This window comes from Musca vetustissima, unplaced genomic scaffold (genome assembly GCF_032173495.1).
Source record: "Musca vetustissima isolate MV318-11 ecotype Yass unplaced genomic scaffold, APGP_CSIRO_Mvet_v1 utg2253, whole genome shotgun sequence".
Lineage (NCBI taxonomy): Eukaryota > Metazoa > Arthropoda > Insecta > Diptera > Muscidae > Musca > Musca vetustissima.
The window spans coordinates 495,942-517,449 of NW_026888442.1; the positions used below are offsets into that span (position 1 = coordinate 495,942).

The window sequence follows — 21,508 nt, forward strand, 5'->3', positions numbered from 1 at the left end:
AATTTTTTTATGAAATCTTCACGTGCGTTTATCTGCGAATTTATTTTTTGAAAATTGAAACGTATTTTACTCTACGCTCGCCTATACTTTGTAATATCTTATGACATGTCATGCCTATTTTTCCCCCACGTTTCTCCTTCCTCCTATGTCATGATGAATTTGTTTTCGTCTACCACCTGTCTCTCTCTCCCTATTTTGTGTTAAACTTTGAAAATAAATCGAAAAAATATACATGGCCTAAAACCAGTTACAGAGCGCGTTGAGTGAGTTTGACTTTCTAAATCAATTGGATTCGCAACCCAATACTTTACAGCGTCCCCACCATCATCATCAGCAGCACAACAACAGCAATCAGCAGCAGATGCAGCGTAACCAGGCGCCAGCACACCAACAACAGCAGCAACAGCCACAACCAGCGAAACCTCAGCAACAAATGTTGCAACATTATATTGCCTCAACCAAACATCAAGCGGTACAATATCAAAATGTTTTATTACCCACCCCGACACAGGTTCCCATGTTTGCATTTCAAAATAACACGGCAGGAATGGTGGTGGGATCGACTTCCTCCTCCCCAGATACACCAACACCCACATCCGCATCATTGCCATTGTCATCATCATCTGTGTATAATACAGTTCCTTCATCAACATCACAATCCACACATCCCCAGCAACACCATCAAACAACATCAACGACAACCACCAACAACAACAATATTGGCAATGCTAACAACACCACCAACAACAGCAACACAACCTATTATGTTACCCGAACTGTTTCTCAAACTAAACCAACATTAATTATTCAACAGTCACAACAACAACAGCAACAACAAACCCCCTTGGAACCACCCTCACCTGGTTCTGGCCAATATCACCGTCCCGTACTGACCATGCCTCCCGTTGTGATAATGGGCGGCAACGACGGTGGAATTGGCCAGTCGTCACATGACCTAAGCAGTCCCATTATTGAAATGCCTCCGTCCCCGGCACCCATTGTTGAATATCCGGATGATGACGATTACAACAATTATCATCGCAATTATAGCATAGGCGCTGCCGATGGTTTCCATGTTGAGGTTAGGAGTTTATAAACCAATTTTTTGTTTTGTTTTAATTATTTTTTTTAATTTGATTTTTTTGTTAACAACTTGGGTTTCTTTTTTTTTCTTTTTGGTTCTTTGTTTTTTCCGCTTCTTATAATTTTCGCTAACAAAAATGCAATTTTGAAAATAAAAAGAAAGACTTAAAGCAAATATGTTTGGGGTAGATCCATCATACAGCGGCACCATTATTATTCGGGATTTTAGATTTCAGGTTGTTTTTTAACCAAATTTGGCTATAATTTTGTATATTGGGTTATTATTGGGAAACTCCTTACCAAGAATTATCTATATTGGCCCAAGTATCGGGGTAGACCCCATGCAACGGTACCCTCATTATTCGGTATTTTGGGGATTTTAGGTACGATTTTCAATCAAATTAGCTGAAATTTGGTATTAAGGGTTCTCAGAGAGTTGAAAATCTTCCTGCCAAAAAATCAATATTGGTCCATATTTTAAGTTAGCCCCCATATAACGGTTATTTCTAAATTTCGGTATTTTGGAAAGCTTGGGCTCGTTGTTCTACTAAATTGGTTGTTATTTAGTATTTTTGGTTCTCACTGGGTCGTTAATCTTCCTACATAAAATTGTAAATGTTGGCCCATTTTTTAGGGTAGCCCCATATAACGAATCCTTCCGACTTTCGGTATTTTGGGAAGTTTGGGCATGTTTTTTCAACCAAATAGGTTGTAATTTGATATTTTGGTTTCTCATAAGGTAGTAAATCTTCCTACAAAAAATTATAAATATTGGTTATTTTTTAGGGTAGAGCCCACATAACGGAACCTCCCGAATTTCGATAATTTGCGGATTTTTGACATGTTTTTCAACCAAATTGGCTGTAATTTGGTACATTGGATTCTCATTGGGTAGAAAATATCTCTACCAAAAATTATTAATATTGACATAAATTTCAGGGTAGCTCCCATATAACGGTACCTACCGAATTTCGATATTTGTGGATTTTGGGCACGTTTATAAACCGTTTTGGTTGTAATTAGATATTTTGGGTTCACATTGGGTACTAAAGCGATTTACAAAAAATTAGGAATATAGCTCAATTTTTTAGGGTAGCACCCACATAATGGTACCTCCCGATTTTCGATATTTTGCGGATTTTTGGCTCGTTTTTGAATGGATTTGGTTGTAAATTTCATATTTTAGGTTCTCATAAGGTAATACATATCCCTACAAAAATATTTATAAATATTGTTTCATTTTTTTAGGGTAGCTCCCATATTACGGAACCACATATATATCGATATTTTGCCGATTTTGGGCACGTTTTTCATTCGAATTGTCTAGAATTTGGTACATTGGGTTCTCTTCGGGTTTTAAATCTTCCTACAAAAAAGTTATAAATATTGATTCACTTTTTATGATAGCGCCCATATAAAGCCACCTCCCAAAATCTGGTATTATGACGAGCTTGATCTCGATTTTCAACCAAATTGGTTGTAATTTAGTATTTAAGATACTCATTGGGTAGTAAATCTTCCTACAAAAGTATTAATATAGGGTTCAGGTCTTAGGGAAGCTCCCATATAACGGTATCTTAGGGCATAAGGAACCAATGTTTTTCAACAAAATTCCTATTTTGTGTTCTTAGTGGGTAACACATCTTCATATTAAAAATGCTCAATATTGGTCTAATTTTTGGGGTAGGCTCAATATTACGATTCCTTCCAAAAATTTATATTTTGAGGACGTTTTTCAATCAAATTGACTGTAATTTGGAATTTTAGGTGGGTAGCAAATTTTCCCACCAAAAACTATAAATATTGGTTTATTTTTTAAGGCAGGTCCCAAATTAAAATACACCGAATTTTTAGTCCTTCTGGGGCGTTTGGGCACGTTTATCAAGAAAATGGGCAATTTTTTTTAATTTTGTGTTTTTACTCGTTACCAAATGTTCCTGTCATATAAAAGTCCCGATCGTATTTATGGCTGGACGAACTTAAATTTATTTATTTATTATTATTATTATTTTTTTTTTTTGATTTAGTATAATCTTAAATCATATTTGCTTTAAGTTTTTCCTTTTTACCCTTTGCTTTTTTGTTGTATAACTTCCTAACCACCATTAACCCCTTGTGTGCTGCCTTATTGTTAGTACATATATCTAAAACTTTTTCAAGTGACACTAAATTTTAACCACTCAACGTTTGATGTTTTTTAATTGTTGTTTTATCCTTTTATGTTTCCAAATATTTTCAATTCTAAATTAATGCTTTAATTGGGGTCCTTAAAGCTTTACTTATTTGTTGTTGAAATACAAACATAAATTTAGGTACTTCCAACAACTATTTTTCTTTAATTGGTGTATTTTTTTATTACATTTTTAAAGACTGGTTTAATCCATGTTGTTTTTATTGTATTTGTTTTGTTTTTTTTTTTTTTTAAATATTGCCATCCTTTATTGTTCAAACATTCATCCATACAAATCTACCCATTTATCCATACGGTCGTTCAACAACATTTGTATAAAAATACAAATATTGACAATTAAAATATTTAGAATGAATATGTTTTTGCTATGTACGTATGTATGTGTTTTTGTTTATCTTTCTGTTTGTTTTTATCCCTTTTCCTTTTTTTGTTATGTTCTAATTTTAAAACCTATTTGTTTTTTGTTGTTGTAAGGTTTCCATGGTAATTACGTATATATATTTATATAAATGTGTTATATTCCTCCTGTATACTACATAAGACATTATATTGTAATTTCTAAGCACCATTTTCATTTTTCTGGTTCAAACCCACACAACAACAATAACTACAACTATAACTATAAACATATTATACACTATTGTTTTCATCCGTTCATTATATGTTCCACCTGTTTGTAACTACCTTTTTTATAAGGTTATTATTAATAATCATAGTTGACATCAGTTTTTATCAAATACTTTGACATGAAAGAATACTTATTCATGAAATAGAAATTTTGAAGGAAATATTGAAAATATAAAATCCAAACTCTGATATGTATCAACGTTTAAATTATTTAAAAAAAAATCAGAACTATACGATTAATATGAGCATTACAATTTCGATATTATCTCTTCGTACATTTCTAGACGTCGTTTGTATTAGGTTATGTTTTCTGCAACCATTGCTAGTCACGATATTCGTCTTAAAATGTCCTGTTTTAGAGTCTAAACTATTTCCACAAAATAGATCCCGGGCCAGTTCTGATCAAATAAACCTTAAACCCAAATAATTAGCAGTATATTTTCCACCAATAACTATCTTGTCCCCTTCAAAGTAATTCTCCTCATATACAATCAATTTAACCAAATCATTATCTAAATCCTCGAAACACTTCTGAAAATTCAAAATAGCTTATTGATACGTAAGAAGCTTTAAAGGATTTTCCTTTACTGGAATTTTGTAGATTCCTTCCAGAACATTCTAAGCCTTTTATGCACTACTCCACGGTACACCGTGACGTATACATATAGACATCAATCATACAATCTTAAGCTATGAGAAGTTTATTGATATTCCATTACAAATTGAAACATTTTTCTAATAACGGTTTGGTCCATAAGTCTTTGAAATTTTAACAAAAAAAAAATCACTTAAAAGATAAATACTTGAAAATTCCCGCAAAAATAGCTACTTGAACAACTACAATAGAACCACGCTGCGTATACGTGTGTTCGGTAGTCATACGCCACCCAGTATATGAGATAATAACGAATAAATTATTTTTAATTAAGGTTTCTTAATGAATACTAGACCTATACGTACTATAGACCCATTACAAATTAAAGAAGTTAAAGACATGACCACTCATACTATATATTTGTTCAGTAAACATACATTCCCAATATATAAGACAGGAATAATTAATTTAAATTACTAAACACATTTCTAATCACATTTCCTTCTATAAGTCTTCGAAATGTTGACAGCAAAATTCACGCAAAAATAGCTACTTGAACAATTGCAATAGAACCACGTTGCGTATACCTGTGTTCGGTAGTCATACGCCACCCAGTATATGAAACAATAACAAATTAAAGCTAGAATGCAGTCTAATATTTGATAGTAATTCATCTAACGAATTTATTTCTTACATTCCAATATTTTTCGAGAAATCTTGATTAGATTTAATTTTTCGGAGCTTATGACAATTTCTAATAAATACTGTTAATATTTATGTTAACCAACCATGTAGTATGAGTATGCATACTAATCATACGCCTCCACAAAATAATACTTGCGAGTAATTTATTTAATAAATTGCATTTTTTTGTGAAAGTCACTGAATATATGTCTCAACTTCTAATTTTAATTCCATTACTGCCTGTCATGCGTATGAGTTATTGTACTTTCAAATTATAAAGCAATCCAAAGACGTATACGTATAAATATAAATCATACGTCCCCACAAACTTTTAAGTAATTAAATTTTACTGATTTACATCAAAGGCTTATTGATATTTTTCTAAGTTATATTTTATTAAAAAATTTCTTTGTTTTTCAATTATTTTGCAAAAAAAAGTGGTATCTTTGATGAGTTCCCATCAAAAAAATATTAAATTGAAGACCAATTTTTTCGAGAAATCTTAATTACATTTAATACTTCGGAGCTTATGACTATTTGAAATAAATATTAACAGAACCACCCCTGTCGTATGAGTATGCATACAAATCATACGCCTCCCCATAATTATACTTTCGAGTAATTATTTTCAAAAATTAAATATTCTACTTAAAGTCACTGAACTGATTCCACAATTTCTAATTTTAATTCCATTATACTGTATATGGAGCGTATGAGTTCTTTTATTTTTCAATTATAAAAACAACCAACTGGCGTATACGTATGCATATCAATCATACGTCATTGCATTTTTTTATTTTATTTAAAATAAATGCTTATTGACTCTCAACACGTTTTATTACAAATTTATTTCTTATAAAATTCATAATATCTCATATTATTTTGCAAAAAAATAATTTATGGACAATTCAAATAAAACGGATTATCGTTGACATCGTTCTAAAGGTAATCGAAAAAAAAGAAATAAATATTTAACGCTAAATTAAAAATATAAAATAAAAATAGCCCAAAGCGTTGTCGTTTGTTGGCTGGCATTTATATTTGTTTTGATATTTTATGAAAACACACACACTTGCAAAGTGACAGAAACAAAAAAAAATAAAAGATGAAAAATAATTCAGAAAACTACGTAATTCATGAAATAAAATACAAATGCTACTGTTTTTTGTTCTTCATCATCTTCTTCTTCTTGTTTTGTTATGACCATTTCTTTCTTGGCCAATGTCAAAACACGAAATGTGACGACGAGTCCCTACCCCTACCTAAATATGTGTGGTGGATGGCTGGCGGCATTTCTTCATTCGTTCGCACACTTTCTCCGTTCTCTCATTTCATATTTTGTTTTGTGTTTTTTAATAATATCAATGAATATAAATATTTACAGGACAAAAAGCGAAACAAAGAAAAATCAAACAAAAATCACATTTGCCAATTTTTTTGCTATTCAGTTTTTCTTTAAAACTCATCAACAAAACATTGCAAAACGTTGTGTTTTTGCGGATTTTTTTCGAATTCAAAATTTTTGTTGTTCTATTTTATTCTTCGTGTTTTCTTATAAATTTGTTTTTCTTGTTTTGGAGCGCAAAAAAACATGAATAATTAAAATAATGTCTCCAAAAATGTTGTTACCCACATTTCAATTGGTGGCCAATGTGGTCAAACAAATGTGTGTTTTACAAAAAGAAAGGCAACTAAAATCCGGCTCGCCAAAAAATCCCTTAACAAAATACAATGATCGTTTAACATCCGCCATAGAATTGTTATGTTCGAATAACAACAACAATAGCCTCTTACGGCCATTGACAATAATGCCACCATCGTCATCGACGGTCACAGCATCGCCAAAATCCCCCTCAACTTTAAAAAGAAATGCCGCAGTAACATCTCTACAGCCACCCACTAAACGAAATGTAGGTGTTTTTTTTAATTTTTTATTAATTTTAATTTGTGAGATAATGAAGAAAAAACACACAGAGAGTAAGAGAACTGTCACCACCACCATTCAGTGAAAGTCCATGTGTATTTCTATGCGTCTGTGTGTGTTTTGTTTTTAATTGATTTGAGACGACTCTTCGTATTCTCATCGTCATTGCATTCCGTAATTCAGAAATCAATTTCAATTTGTGTCACCACAAAGTGTGATTATTGTTTTATGTGTGTGTATTTGTGCCCCTGCGTGTTTGTGTTAACTGATTTACATATCTGTTTATCACGTTTATACATTTGTGGTTGGGTCTTCCACCGGTTCTCATTCCCCTGTTTTTATTGTTTTCCATTTCTTAATTTATAATTACATTTTCACTTTGGTTTTTCATAATTGTTAATGAGTGCGTGTGTGTGTGTGGGGAAAACCTGTATAATTAACTTATAGTTCATATAAAGTTAGAATAACCAGAGCAACAACATTTACTACACCAGTAGTAAATTGAACTTATGATTGCTAGTTAACAGAGAGCAGAACTTGTTGTAAACCTTACACCTACACAGCTACAAGCCATACCCTCACATATTCACGTTGTTGTCCTCTCTCTCTCCACATAATTAAATATTGGACATTATGTGTTGTAGAAAATAAGAAAAATATATTTTTTTATTTTAAAATATAAAAATGTTTCTATATACAGGAAGAAATTTTCAAAATAGAGAATGAGAATACATAGATTTACTCTGTAAATGAAAATACTTAGAATGATCACTATACAATATAATCTATAAATATAAGTCCATAAAGAGGTCTCAAGAAACTCTTCAGACGTTTCCTAAATTGGAAGACATTCCAAAGATAGCCTATAGCTCGAAGATTAAATACATCAAATAAACTGAGAATCAATCCATCTGAAATGTTTTCTATATCTAAAATGTTTTAAAACCAAGGACCTCAAAATATATAGACACCCTACAGACCTTTTGAAATATATTATATGATTAAGTAGCCTCTAGGAGTCTCCAGCAGGAAAAATATTTTCTACAAGACTTTTTAACAGATCTTCCGTGTCTACAAGGTTTACTATAGCAAAAAATTATTCTATAGCTATGAGACATTCTACAGGTCTTTGAAGATGTTCGACAAGTGTTATAGTTAAAGTATTCTCATGTATAGATATACGAAGCTCTAAATAGATTATATAGCTGAGTTTTCATAGCTTCTTCTAAAAGTCTATTACAACAACAAATGTCATAAAGAGTCGTCAATACCTATAAGACCATTTACAGGTAATTTTAACATATTATTTAGCCTCCATAGGCCTCCTAAAGAAAAAACAACAACTACAAGACTTCTATAGTAGGTCTGTCATATCATAGCTTCTTCTAAAAGCATTTCAAAGTCGGAAACCCTAGAATGGCAATTCTGAAAATCTTTCCAAATAATTTCGATGACAAGAAGAACTTCTAAAAGTATTCTACAACTTGGAGACCTCCTACAGGACTTATATATTTGAGATATACCTATAGCTAGAAAACATTGACCTAGAAGACCTTCAATATGACTTCCATAGTAAAAATTATATTGTTGAAAGATCTGTAACGGATCTTTCATGCCTAGAGCTTCAACATCCAGGAGATCTTCAACAGACATTATTAAATATATTCTATGCTTCGAAGAACCTCTAAAGATACTATACATCTGAATGAAAGACCTTCTACACACATGACCTACAACAGATAAATGCCATCTTCAAAAACTTCTTAAGCAAAAATACTTCACACTGTTATTCTATAGCTTAAAAACTAGTTAAAAGACCTTAAATAATTCTCATACAGCTTAAAGAGTTTCTGCAATTATCATATGGTTTAAAACCTCCGAAAATCTCTTATAATAATTCTATACCTACTACCCCAATAGCTAGAAGATGACGTCTAAAGCTAACATATACACTTCTTCAGAAGTAAAAAAGCTACATGCGGGTCTTTAAATCTACAATAACTTCTACTACTTATATAAAACTATTTGAGATCTTCTGTATAAATAAGGTCTACAGAGCCCTTTTATATATATATATATATATAATACTGTAATACAGTTATATGTATTGTAGATTAAGGGATATTATACAAAGGGTCTTAATAGGTATTTCATAAATAAAATATTCCTTTAGAGATATTACATAGCTACAAGACCTTAAACATTTTTTATAGAAGGAAGTATTTAAAAAAACCATCCAAGTTCTGTGTTGATAGAAGTCTTAAACGTCTATACTTGTATTAGAATTGTATATATTCGGAGACATTTAAATAGAATTATATACATAGAAGTATCTTTATAGGTTTTCCGTAGTATTCTTCCCTACATAAAAAACTATCCAGAAGACATTGTAGATTTCAACTTCAATAGAAATGATCTTCAAGCACTACTATTTATTTGAACGGTATTTCACAGATTTTCAAAATCTGGATCAACTACATATTTTTGGAAAAGTTATTTAATTGCAGAAGATAAACAAATCTCCAAAAGCCTTCAACAGGTTTTATTTAAATTTGGGAAGGGTCTATTTATATGTCACTAATTTTTGGGATATACATTTTTTTATTTGTACAACACCAACAAAAACGAAACGCCATTTGACGGTCGTCCGTTGTGTGCATTGTCCTTGTCCTCCACCATCCCCACCTCAAGCAAAACCAATGTGTCGTTCTAACCAGATAATCATAACAAACCCAGAAAAAATCACTAATGGTTGTCCCGCTACTATCACAAACATATAAATATGTTTTTACAATTTTTTTTTTCAAATAAAACAAAAATTAAAAAAACACACACACAACAAACAACAAAAACTTCTTACAGGCTCACATAAATCTTGTTCATATAACAATTGAACCGACCATTCCTCTAAGTTTAACAACAACGACATCTATCAGCAAAGCTTTATCATCGTCCTTGGCAAATTTGTCTGATATTCCCACGCCAACAACAACATCAGCCCTAGCATGTAATGAAACACAGCATGAAGAACAGCAACAACAACAAAAACAACAAACTAAATTATATTCTAATAATGGTACAATAACACCACCACCTGCAACAACAACAAGTGCAAATGTACCATCCTCGTCATCCAAAACGAGTACACCCATTGATTCTGTCCATGAGCCAACTGCCAGTGGTGCCCATGAGCCAGCAACAAAAACGTATATTACCACAGTTAAACATTTCATTACCGATATCGAAGATGAAAAAGATACACCCGAAATTAAGGTAAAAAGAAAGAAGAAGAAGAAGCGAAACCAACCATTAAAAAATATCTCAAGGAAATATTTAAATAAAAAGATCCCTTCGCACCAAAATTACCACCTACCAGCGGCACAAATCCATTTATCACCAGCATCTTTTTGTACATTTTTATTGAGAGGAATGTTTATCCAATGCACTTTGAATTTTTTTCTGTGGAATCAATTTTTATTATTTTATCCGTCGAAGTTCTTGTCCTTCAACATAGGTCACATGTATCCATTTGTCGGGATGTAATAAGTTGCTACAAATGTACATTTTGTGTATTTCTTACCTCTCTGCAAGGGGCGAAGTTAAAAGCGCCTAAGTGGATCTAGGCTTCAAACCAGGACCAGAAATTAGGCACCTCCCGAATTTCGGTATTTTGAGGAATTTGAACACGTTTTTCAAACAAAATAGCTTCAATTTTATATTTGGGATTCTCATTGGGTAGAAAATCTCTCTACCAAAAAGTATCAATATTGGGTTAAGTTTCAGGAGAGTTACTATTTAACGGTACCCTCCATTATTCGGTATTTTGAGTAGGTTTTTTAATCGAAATAATCTATTTAGTTCTCATTTAAGTATCACCCGATTTTCGGTATTTCAGGGAGTTAGGGCACGTTGTTCAACCGAAATAGCTGCAATTTTATATTTTGGGTTCTCACTGCGTAGCAAATCTTCCAACCAAAAAGTATCAATATTGTTCCAGTTTTTGGACTAGCCCCCATATAACCCGAATTTCCTTTTTTTTTGGGAGCTTAGACACGTTTTTCTACCATAATGAATTTAATTTAAAAATTGGGATTCTCATTGGATGTCAACTCACCCAAAAAATTTTAATATTGATCCCCATATAACGGTCCCACCCGATTTTCGGGTTTTTGGGGAGCTTGGAAACGTTTTTCTACAAACATGGCCTAAGTTTTATATTTGGGATTCGTTCCAAAATTGATCAAAATGGGTTTCTGGGTTGCCCACATCTTCCTATCAAAAACTATCAATTTTGAACGGTCCTCTATTATTCGGTGCTTGGGGATTTTGGGCAGGTTTTTTGTCAAACAAATAACTTGTAATCCTCTCTACTACCAATTTTGACTCAAGTTTCGGCTATATTTTTTATTTTCATTCGGTATCAAGTCTTCGTACCAAAAATGTTTCGTTGTCATAGCTTCCATTTATAAATCCCCATCGATGTATGTATTTAGGTGAAGGGTATATAAAGACGACGTTTTTACTAGTTTTGAAAATTATTTTTTCTGGAGGTAGTTCTTCACAGACTTCTTCACTTTTCTACCCATTTACTGTCTATTTTTTTAAATTCCAAGTTACAAAAACTTAACCTCACTTTTTATTTATTTTTTTTATATTTATAAAAAATATTTAATGTAAATTTTGTACACAATTGTTTTGAGTGAATAGCGAGAAAAATTAAACTTCCTACACTTTTTTAACAGCACACTTCATAGAGCTTTACTACACACAAGCACAAAAGCTTTTACAAGACTTTTGCGTTACAACAATTGAATGGATGAATGTTTGACAATTGTAGAATAACAAGCACCCCCTCTTCAATAAAAATAAAATAAAACAACACTAAACACCTATTTCTATTAAACAATAATTTTTAACTTCATTCAAAATATTTTTATGCAAAAAAAAAATCAATTAAAATTTTTAAAACATTTTTCCTACAATTCCTACCTTTTAGGTTATACCACAATTTAGCAATGTTTCGATTAGCAACAACAACAATATACAACAACAACAACATTCTTCAGAACCATCACCAATTATACAGGAGCCACAAACGCCCATTGTTTATGGTGGACATTTATCGGCCAGTGAGGCCAATGCACCACATTTCCCACAACCTGCTCAACGTCAACAAAGCTATCAACCAGCTACACAGCAGCAGCAACAGGCACCCATTCAGCCGCAGCAACCGATCTATCAAAATCAATTTGAATTACAAAATGCCGCCGCCGCTGCTGCAGCTGCTCAATCCAATTCAAGGCGTAATGTCGCCCGTGGCCTACAATATCGTGATTCGGCCTATGAATCACGACGTCAATCACAAAATATCACCGCTCCACCTGGTATTTTGTCAATGGACAATTTCCGTATGTTGAGTGTTTTGGGTCGCGGCCACTTTGGCAAAGTCATACTCTGTCAGTTGCGCACCAATAATCAGTACTATGCTATTAAAGCTTTAAAGAAGGGCGACATTATTGCCCGTGACGAGGTGGAATCATTGCTCAGTGAAAAACGTATCTTTGAGGTGGCCAATGCCATGCGTCATCCGTTTTTGGTTAATCTTTATGCCTGTTTCCAGACGGAGGTGAGTTGGAAAATTACTTTCTGTGTATGTTAAAAATTTTTATTAATTGCGTTTTTTGTTTTCTTCTTGCAGCAACATGTTTGTTTTGTCATGGAATATGCCGCTGGTGGCGATCTAATGATGCACATCCACACCGATGTGTTCTCCGAACCACGAGCTGTCTTTTATGCCGCTTGTGTTGTATTAGGTTTACAGTATTTGCATGAAAATAAAATCATCTATCGTGATTTGAAATTGGATAATTTACTATTGGATACGGAAGGTAAGTGAGAAAGAATGAGAGATTTACATTAAAAATAAATGGGTTAATACCATATCCAAGAGTCCGCATTTTATAGAAAAGGAAATTATTAAATTATTATAAAGCAAACATATTGAATTATTTATATGGTATATCGTCAATATGTATTTCACGTACAGATGATATTCAAGAGGTGTACTGCATGTAGAGGAAGAAAAAAACTCCTTCCAGTAATTTAGAAGTACAGTCGAATAACGATAATTTGAAAGTGTTATTTTTTGATGATTTTCCCAGTCTCTTAAAAACTACTACTACGTTCCCTCGTCCCTTGAGTGTAAAATTAGGAAGACTACAGCCACAGTTTTAAAACATTCAACTCACCCTAACAAAAATGATCAATATTGGCCCAAGTTTCAGGTCCCTCCCGAATTTCATGTTTTTGGAGGGCTAGGACTCGTTTTTGTACGAAATTGGCTTTGATTTTACATTTGGGATTCGTATTAGGTAGAAAATCACCGTTCCATAATTGATCGAAATGGGTCCAAGTTTCTGGGTAGCTCAAATCTTCCTTCCAAAAACTATCAATTTTGAACAGTCCTCTATTATTTAGTTTCAAACAAATAGCCTGTAATTTAGAATTTGTAATCGTCTCTACTATCAATTTTTACTCGCTTCCATAAATAAATCCCCATCGATTTTATGTTTTCAGGTGAAGGGTATATGTATATGGTATATCTTCAAGGTGTACTTCACGTATAGAAGACATTCAAGAGGTGTTCAACGTGTAGAAGAAGGCAAGAATTCCTTAGAGTATTTTGGAAGTACAGCCGAATACCTATGAGAATATCAAATGCGTATTCCATACACGTGAGACCTTTGAATCATCTTTGAATAAATAAAATATCGAGAAGAGGTATTTGCCCTTTTAGCAATGGTTACGCCGCTTCCCGTTTCTTTTTTTCTTCCCTTTTACAAAATTTTCACACGAAAAAATTCCGAGTATTGTGGCTTACTTTGAATATAGGGTCCACACTAAAATTTGTACCAATATTGATGATTTTGTTAATAGTTATATGGCTACCATAAAAAGGGACCAAAAGGGCAATATGAATACCAATTTACAAATCCAAACATGTTCCTAATCACCAAAATACGGAATATTAGGGATACCGATTCAATATAACGATTGATATACGAAACTCGTCAAGTCCATTTTCATTATAAAAACAAACTTTAAACACCTACTTAATTTATATTTTCTTATTCTGAAGACTCTCACGTATTTTTGAGAATTCTAAATCCACCTCTATCTCTTTTTCAAATTCATTTTTTTTCAATCAATTATTAAATTTACTTTTCTTCTTTTTTAGGTTATGTTAAAATTGCCGATTTCGGTTTGTGTAAAGAAGGTATGGGCTTTGGTGATCGCACTGGTACATTCTGTGGCACACCCGAATTTTTGGCTCCTGAAGTATTAACCGAGACATCATACACTCGTGCTGTAGATTGGTGGGGCTTGGGCGTATTGATATTTGAAATGTTGGTGGGAGAGGTAAGCTAAACACCTTTAATTTGTATATTTTATTATACTGATTTTTATACATATATTCTGTTTTCGTTTTAGTCACCCTTCCCTGGTGATGACGAAGAAGAAGTATTCGATTCAATTGTTAATGACGAAGTTCGTTATCCACGATTCTTGTCATTGGAAGCTATTGCTATTATGAGAAGGGTAAGTTTGAAATTCGTACATAAATATTACATTTAATTGATTTTTTCAATTTCGGATGTAATTTTTTATATGGGGAGCATGGGAGCTTATCAAGCACTGCTTTCATATTTCTATAAAGACGATAAAACTTTGATTTAAAATATAGAAGTAATTTAGACGGGGTGGCCTTTTAGACAAGGTGAAGATCATTAAGTAATTGCACACTAGTTTGAAGTCCGATATCTTTTGTAAACGATCTATAAGTCATAGTAGAGCTAAAGGTCCATAGTTCTTCCTTAGACAGGCAGAATAGAGAAATTTTAGGCAAGTCAAGGGGAGCCTCTGTAGACTCCATTGAATTTTTAGGCTTTATACAATGTTTTCCAACATTATTTGGACTGTATTCACCAAGGGGTAAGGCAGGGAAGATTATAGTTTCTGATCTGATCCTCATCAGTTCCATTAGTTTTTTTATTGGCTAGAAGCTTTTTATATATTCTTTGCAAAAAAAAACCTTTTATACCCAAATGCCTCTTGTAAGAACTTTTTTAAATCAAATTTCCCATCTTGTGTGATCTTTTTAAATTCTTTAATATATTAAATTTTTGTTTATTTTTCTTTTAGCTTCTACGTAAAAATCCTGAAAGACGTCTGGGTTCATCGGAACGTGATGCTGAAGATGTAAAGAAGCAAGCCTTCTTCCGTTCAATAGTCTGGGATGATTTGTTACTGCGCCGAGTTAGGCCACCATTTGTGCCTACCATTGTAAGCTATCATTCCAACATTTAATCAATATTTTTCCTTCCTCTCTATTTAACAAAGTTTTAATTATAAATTACCTTTTTCCATTTAATTGCAGACACACTTGGAAGACGTATCCAATTTCGATGAAGAATTTACTTCAGAAAGACCACAATTGACACCGCCAAAGGAACCACGTGTTTTGACTGACGAAGAGCAAATGTTCTTCCAAGACTTCACATATACAGCAGATTGGTCTTAATAAAGTTAACATGAAATGAAATAAAAACAACAACAACAGGACTACTAACACCAAGGACATTACCACCAGAAAACCAATATAAACACCAACACAACCAACATAAAAAACAGCAACACCAACAAGTGAAACAAATGTTTAAGAAAAGTTTTCATGACGTCGTTCGATGACGCTTGTATATTTTATTATTTTTCATATAATTAAAAAACAAAAATTGTTAATTATTAAAAATGCCTCTATACATGGGTTTCATCCTTTTTTATCCAAAAACAAAATTGTTTAAATTCTCTTTTTAATTAGTTTTTGTTTTTTTTTCAAACTTTTTTTTTGTAATTTAATAATTTTTGTTGCTTCTTTTGAGCATAAAAAAAGTATATTATTTTTTAGTTAGAAAAGAAAGAAAAACAACCCTTAAATTTAGTAACATAAAAAAGCATGTTGCCTTTTAAAATTATGCTGATTAAAATATTAAAGAAAATAAGTTAAAATTACAATAACTTTGAATGAGAAAAAAAAAAACTTATAACAAGCTCATCTCATATTAACAAAATTTGAAGAGTATAAATTATTTATATAATATATAGTTAAAACAAAACAAACAATCTATTATTTGTGAAACAAACAAAAAACAAGTTGAAGAAAAGAAGGGGGAACCTAAAAGTTAACGAATTCATAAAATTACTAAAAAAATGAATTCATAAATTTAAAAAACAAAAACCATTTGAAATACATTATATAATAATTAAAAAAATAAAACAATAACAATTTTAAATTAAAATAAGCATTTAAAGATTATAGTAACTAGATTATAACTAAAACAACAATTATATACATTTATAAAAAAAAACACAGAAAATAATTAATTATATGCGTTTGCAAAAACATATTTGTAAAAAAAGAAAAGAAAATAATTCTTAAAATCCTACCCTACATTAGTCATAATACTAACTCTGCTGTAAATCATCAACTAACCTCCTCCCTCCTTTCCCTATTCCCTTGATTTGATGCCACAAAAAAAACAATATGCCCTCCTTACATTTCATCAATCAATTTAGTCACTCTCACATGCACCACCACCACCACCTCTGTAGATAATAACTAATTATCCTCCTCAAGCATACATTTGTCTGTTTTGACCCTATCTACCTACCCACCAACCTACCTATTTGCTCATCAGTTTCTCAAAACATAGTCCTATTTTTTCATAAATTTTATTTATACATATTATATACATATACATATTACTTTTTTTAATTTTATTTTTATTAGAAAATTTTCATTTTGTTTTTATAAAGAACCGAAAAAAGTCAAAACTTTTTATTCAATTTATTTTTGTTTTGTATTATTTTTATTTTTAATTATTTTTTCATGTGTCTAAACACATTAAAACCTATTTGATTATCTTTATTATTTCCCATTAATTTTATTCTTTATTTTTTTTTTGCTTCAGCATTAATTATATTTTAATTTAATTAATTACTATTATTATTATTATTTTTGTGTATTAAGAAGAAAACAAAACAAAAACAACAATGTGTTAAGGTTTTTATTTTTATTTTATTATTTAATCATTTACACATTTAATAAGTAATGTTGACACTATAAATAAAAATAATCATTATTTAAAAAATATATTTTTTTTTCGAAGAACAATTTTTATAAGTCCCCTTTTGTTATTGGTTGCATTTAAAATTTAAAATAAAGTAATTTAGTAATTTATCTGTCTAATTTGGTAATTTTCATAAATAATTTGGAAGTTTTAGACATAAATTTGTACATTAAATTAAAAAGTTGTCTTTAAAATGCCCACTTTAAATCTGTATTCGAAAAATCAAACCAATAACAAAAAGTAACTTATAAGAATGGTCGTAACTGTTTTTATTTGTAATGAACATTTATATTTTAATTAATTTGTTTTGATAAGTTTACATTTCTTTTATTAAGAATACAATTTTATGTTTTATTAAAGAAGTACATATGACGTTACATCTGAAATGTGAGTATTATGATTTTTCAAATAAAAATGTATATCTACGCAGATCATTGTAAAATATTTCTAAGATATTGTTCACTTTCACATTATGAATGAATTGATATTGAGACGTAAATTTTTCTACAAAATGTTATTAATTGTCTCAGTTATATTTGAAAATCATATATGAAAAGTGGAATTTCGCTATGTAATAAACAACCTATATAAATCTTTATTCTATCGAACAAATTCGGGGATATATTGCCGAAAACGATAGAACTTAAATACGTGAAACCAATGTGGAACGAAAATCCTCATATAATCAGAATTGATTGCAAATATTGAATTTTTGGACGCTAAATGATTCTCCAAATAAGTTCATGGTAGATCCATGTTTATTTTTGCATGGTAAATGATTCTTCAAATAAATTCATTATATATCCAAGTTTCGCATAGCCTTTAAACGTTCCTTCCACTTTTGATATTTTTTATAGCTTTTGTCGAATTCTTCCACTGTAATAGTAGCATTGAAATTTTTCTTTGTTTCTTATTTTGGTCTCTAATTGTATTCAGTATTTATCATGACCTATGAATCAATTTTTGTAGTTATTTCATATAAGGATCAGGTAGAGCAAAAGTCTTATGATTCCCTTACCATTTTTGCAGAAGGAAGTGTAATCTGATTTTATTTAAGGGCAACCACTCAGAGACTTGCATTAGTATATGAGAAACCTAAATACATTTTTTAAACAGAGAAGAGATGTCACCTTATGGTAGAAATCACTGCAGGTATTTTTGGATCAATAAAACATTGAGGGCGAAATAAAAGTTTTTCTTCAACCTGAGACCATTTCTACGACACTTCTAATTATGCAAAAGATGTTGTGAATTTGTTATTTTTCTTCACTGCAATGAATAAATGGTGTAGGAAATTTTTTCCTCTCTTCAATTTTATGAAAACTTTTGTGTGTGTGTGTTTTTTTATTATTGGAATCATCGATTATTAAGCTTGACTCGAAAGAGAAAAATACTTACTTACAAATTATACAATGATCGTTACCCTTACAGACAAAAAAGAATTATTAAAAATCTCTAAATCTCTTGTCTTCTCTACATTGGTAAAATGGGGTACCTCTCAGTATCCGAGAATATCGCAATGTGAGTACCTTGACAGCTTCTCTACTTTGTACTCCATGAAATTCATACACAACATATTTTAATCTACAATTTATTTACTAATTTAAGTTCACATTTAAGGACAAATCCCTATTTGACCTACCCTCTATGGTATGTTTTTGAATGAAATTATCTTCTTTGTACTCCAGGAAATTTTGTTAACCTACGTATTATTTCTTTTTCAGTTTTATTTTAGGACAAGAATAATTTTGTTTTATTTTTTATTTAACTGATAACAAATATATTTTAATATTTATTTATTATAATTTATTAATATCTTTGTTTCTTTTTTTAAGTTATATAAACCTTTTTAGTTCCAGTGCCTTGATCCGGGAAACCCAAAAAAGTGAAAGAAAAAACGACAAAAATAATATACCCAATATGAAAACTATAACACCAACAAACAAAATTTTAATACAAAATTAAAATCCCCTCAAAGAAAAAAAAACAGACATGTGCCTCAACCGATAAAAATATAAAAGCTCACCTCAACAACAAAAATAATTAAAAAAAAACATTATTTAAAATTCCAAATTAAATTTGAATTTAAATTGTGTGTGTATACAAAACAAAAAGAATTACTAAAAAGAAAAACAACAACCAAAAGTATTTTGCCAAATTTAAAATTTGTAGTATGTATTTAAAAAAAATAAACAGAAATTATTATGAAAATTAAAAAAAACAACCTGTATTACCGACAGTATACAATTATATATAAAAAATAATATTCATATTATAAAACAAAAAAAAACATATATTTAAATAAAAAATAAAGGACTTTTTTGAAAATGTATATTCAAATTGATTTTTTTTAGCCGAAAGAAAAAAAGCTAATTTATTAACATATGTATATTGTCAATTACATTACTCAATGTGGGTGTATGTGTGCTTGGTAAACACATATGTGTTTAATAACAAATGCCAAAAATAACCAAATATATATTACTAAGTAAATTTCAGCTATTTTTATAACAACAAACATTTTTTTGTGTGGCGTAATCAATTTTGTTGTAGCATGGTTTTAAACAAATTTACTTTACCACCATGTTAATTATTTATGACGTCGTTGGGTCCGCCGTATTGTTACTTTGCAACAATGAGTGTCAACAATTAACATAACAACAATTGTAAGTATTGAACACATTCTCCTTTCGTTCGTTTTACTGCCCATAAACAAATTCTGTTTTTAGTCGAAGGGTATATATTGAAAATTTCCGTTAGCTTCCTTTGCTGTTTTTTTGGTTCTTTTCTCCTTTTATAGGTCTGAGTTGTGGTGTTGGTGAACGGTGGTAAAATTCCAAAAAGGTTAGAAATTAGTTGTAAGCTTTTAACAATTCTATGGAATTGCATAGAACAAACATGGGGGCGTTAATAACACGCTTTGCATACAAGTGGTTGTTTGTTGACCACCACGGCGAACACACATTTTTGTTTCAGGACAAAAGAAAGGAAAACACCACTCACACACAGAAAAACACACATTTTCCTCTTTGTTAAGTAGCCTTCTTAAGATACTAATATTTATACTTTTTTTCAGGTATGTACTAGGTTGAACCAAGAAATACTGGCTTTTGTGGATGAAGTTCTGAGAGTTTTAATACAATATTACTATTTCCTGGTTTCGGGATTATGATGAGGTAGATATAGTTTTAAAATATTATATTTATAACAAATATTATATTATTTATAAAAAATATACACATTTCAACTAATTAAAATATTTTTTTTTATTTTTTATTATTTCCAGTTACCAGATTTTATACCCACAACCCTTTTATTACGGATGGAAAATATGGAATTGTGCAACAGTGAGGACTAGTTTCGGATGTTACCTCCGATCTTCCCAAAATCTACATTTAATAACCTCCTTACAAAAAATACACTTGTATACCCAATTTCATTTGGAAGAGGTAGATGCTTCATAAGCCTAATGATTTCCTTACCATTGGATGTTGCTGATCTGCAGAAGAAAGTATAATCTCCTTTGATTTAAGGTCGGAAGGAATGCCTTTCCAACCCACTTTTGGTACTCTCGGATTGATTCAACATTGAAGGCGAAATAAAAGTTCTTTTCAACCTGAGACCATTTGGACGGTACTTATATTTATGCAGAGGATGGTGTGTGTTTGGTATACTTTTTCATTGAATGGTGAAGGAAATTTAGTTTCCTTAAATATATCGAACCTACATCATTTCATGAGCTGAAGAAAGTTCCCCTTCAGAAGAATGTTTGATTTCCTTTACTTCTTTGTTACAGGATAAATGTCATATTTTTTTAATTTAAAAGTCCATCTACAACAAATTTGAAACTAAAAAAATATGTTCGCAATTTCAAATTTTCATGCTGAACATTTTTAATAACTTCTTATTTTCAGATAAAGTAATTTTTTATTTTCACTTTTAATTTTCAACCAAAACAATGTAATTTCAATATTTAATAATAAAATCTACAATTTATTTTAAATTAAATTTAATAAACAAATTTAAATGTTTGAAACAAAAAAGTCAAAGGTATTCCTTTTTTATTTTGCTTTAGTTTCGTTTTCCGCCTAAAAGTATGCTTTAAATTTCAAACACTGGCAAAGATGTCCGGATAGTGCCATCTATTGAAATACATGATCGCGCTGAGCAAAGCAAAAATTGAAAAATCCGGAACAATTGAAAAACAGCACACCATT

The 21,508-nt window shown here is 30.8% G+C and overlaps 1 protein-coding gene across 3 annotated transcripts in view; it reads left to right on the forward strand.

The window, feature by feature from the left end:
* LOC133336306 (serine/threonine-protein kinase N) overlaps positions 1-15,751 on the forward strand; it is a 146,186-nt gene extending 130,435 nt beyond the window's left edge. For all 3 annotated transcript variants that reach the window (XM_061544592.1, XM_061544591.1, XM_061544590.1), the window contains exons 5-10: positions 12,101-12,730; positions 12,803-12,992; positions 14,342-14,523; positions 14,596-14,703; positions 15,307-15,447; positions 15,542-15,751. In XM_061544592.1, the coding sequence (XP_061400576.1) occupies positions 12,101-12,730; positions 12,803-12,992; positions 14,342-14,523; positions 14,596-14,703; positions 15,307-15,447; positions 15,542-15,685 (1,395 nt within the window). In that variant the 3' untranslated portion in view covers positions 15,686-15,751. The remainder of the gene's footprint in view (positions 1-12,100; positions 12,731-12,802; positions 12,993-14,341; positions 14,524-14,595; positions 14,704-15,306; positions 15,448-15,541) is intronic.
* Positions 15,752-21,508: the final 5,757 nt, after the last annotated feature.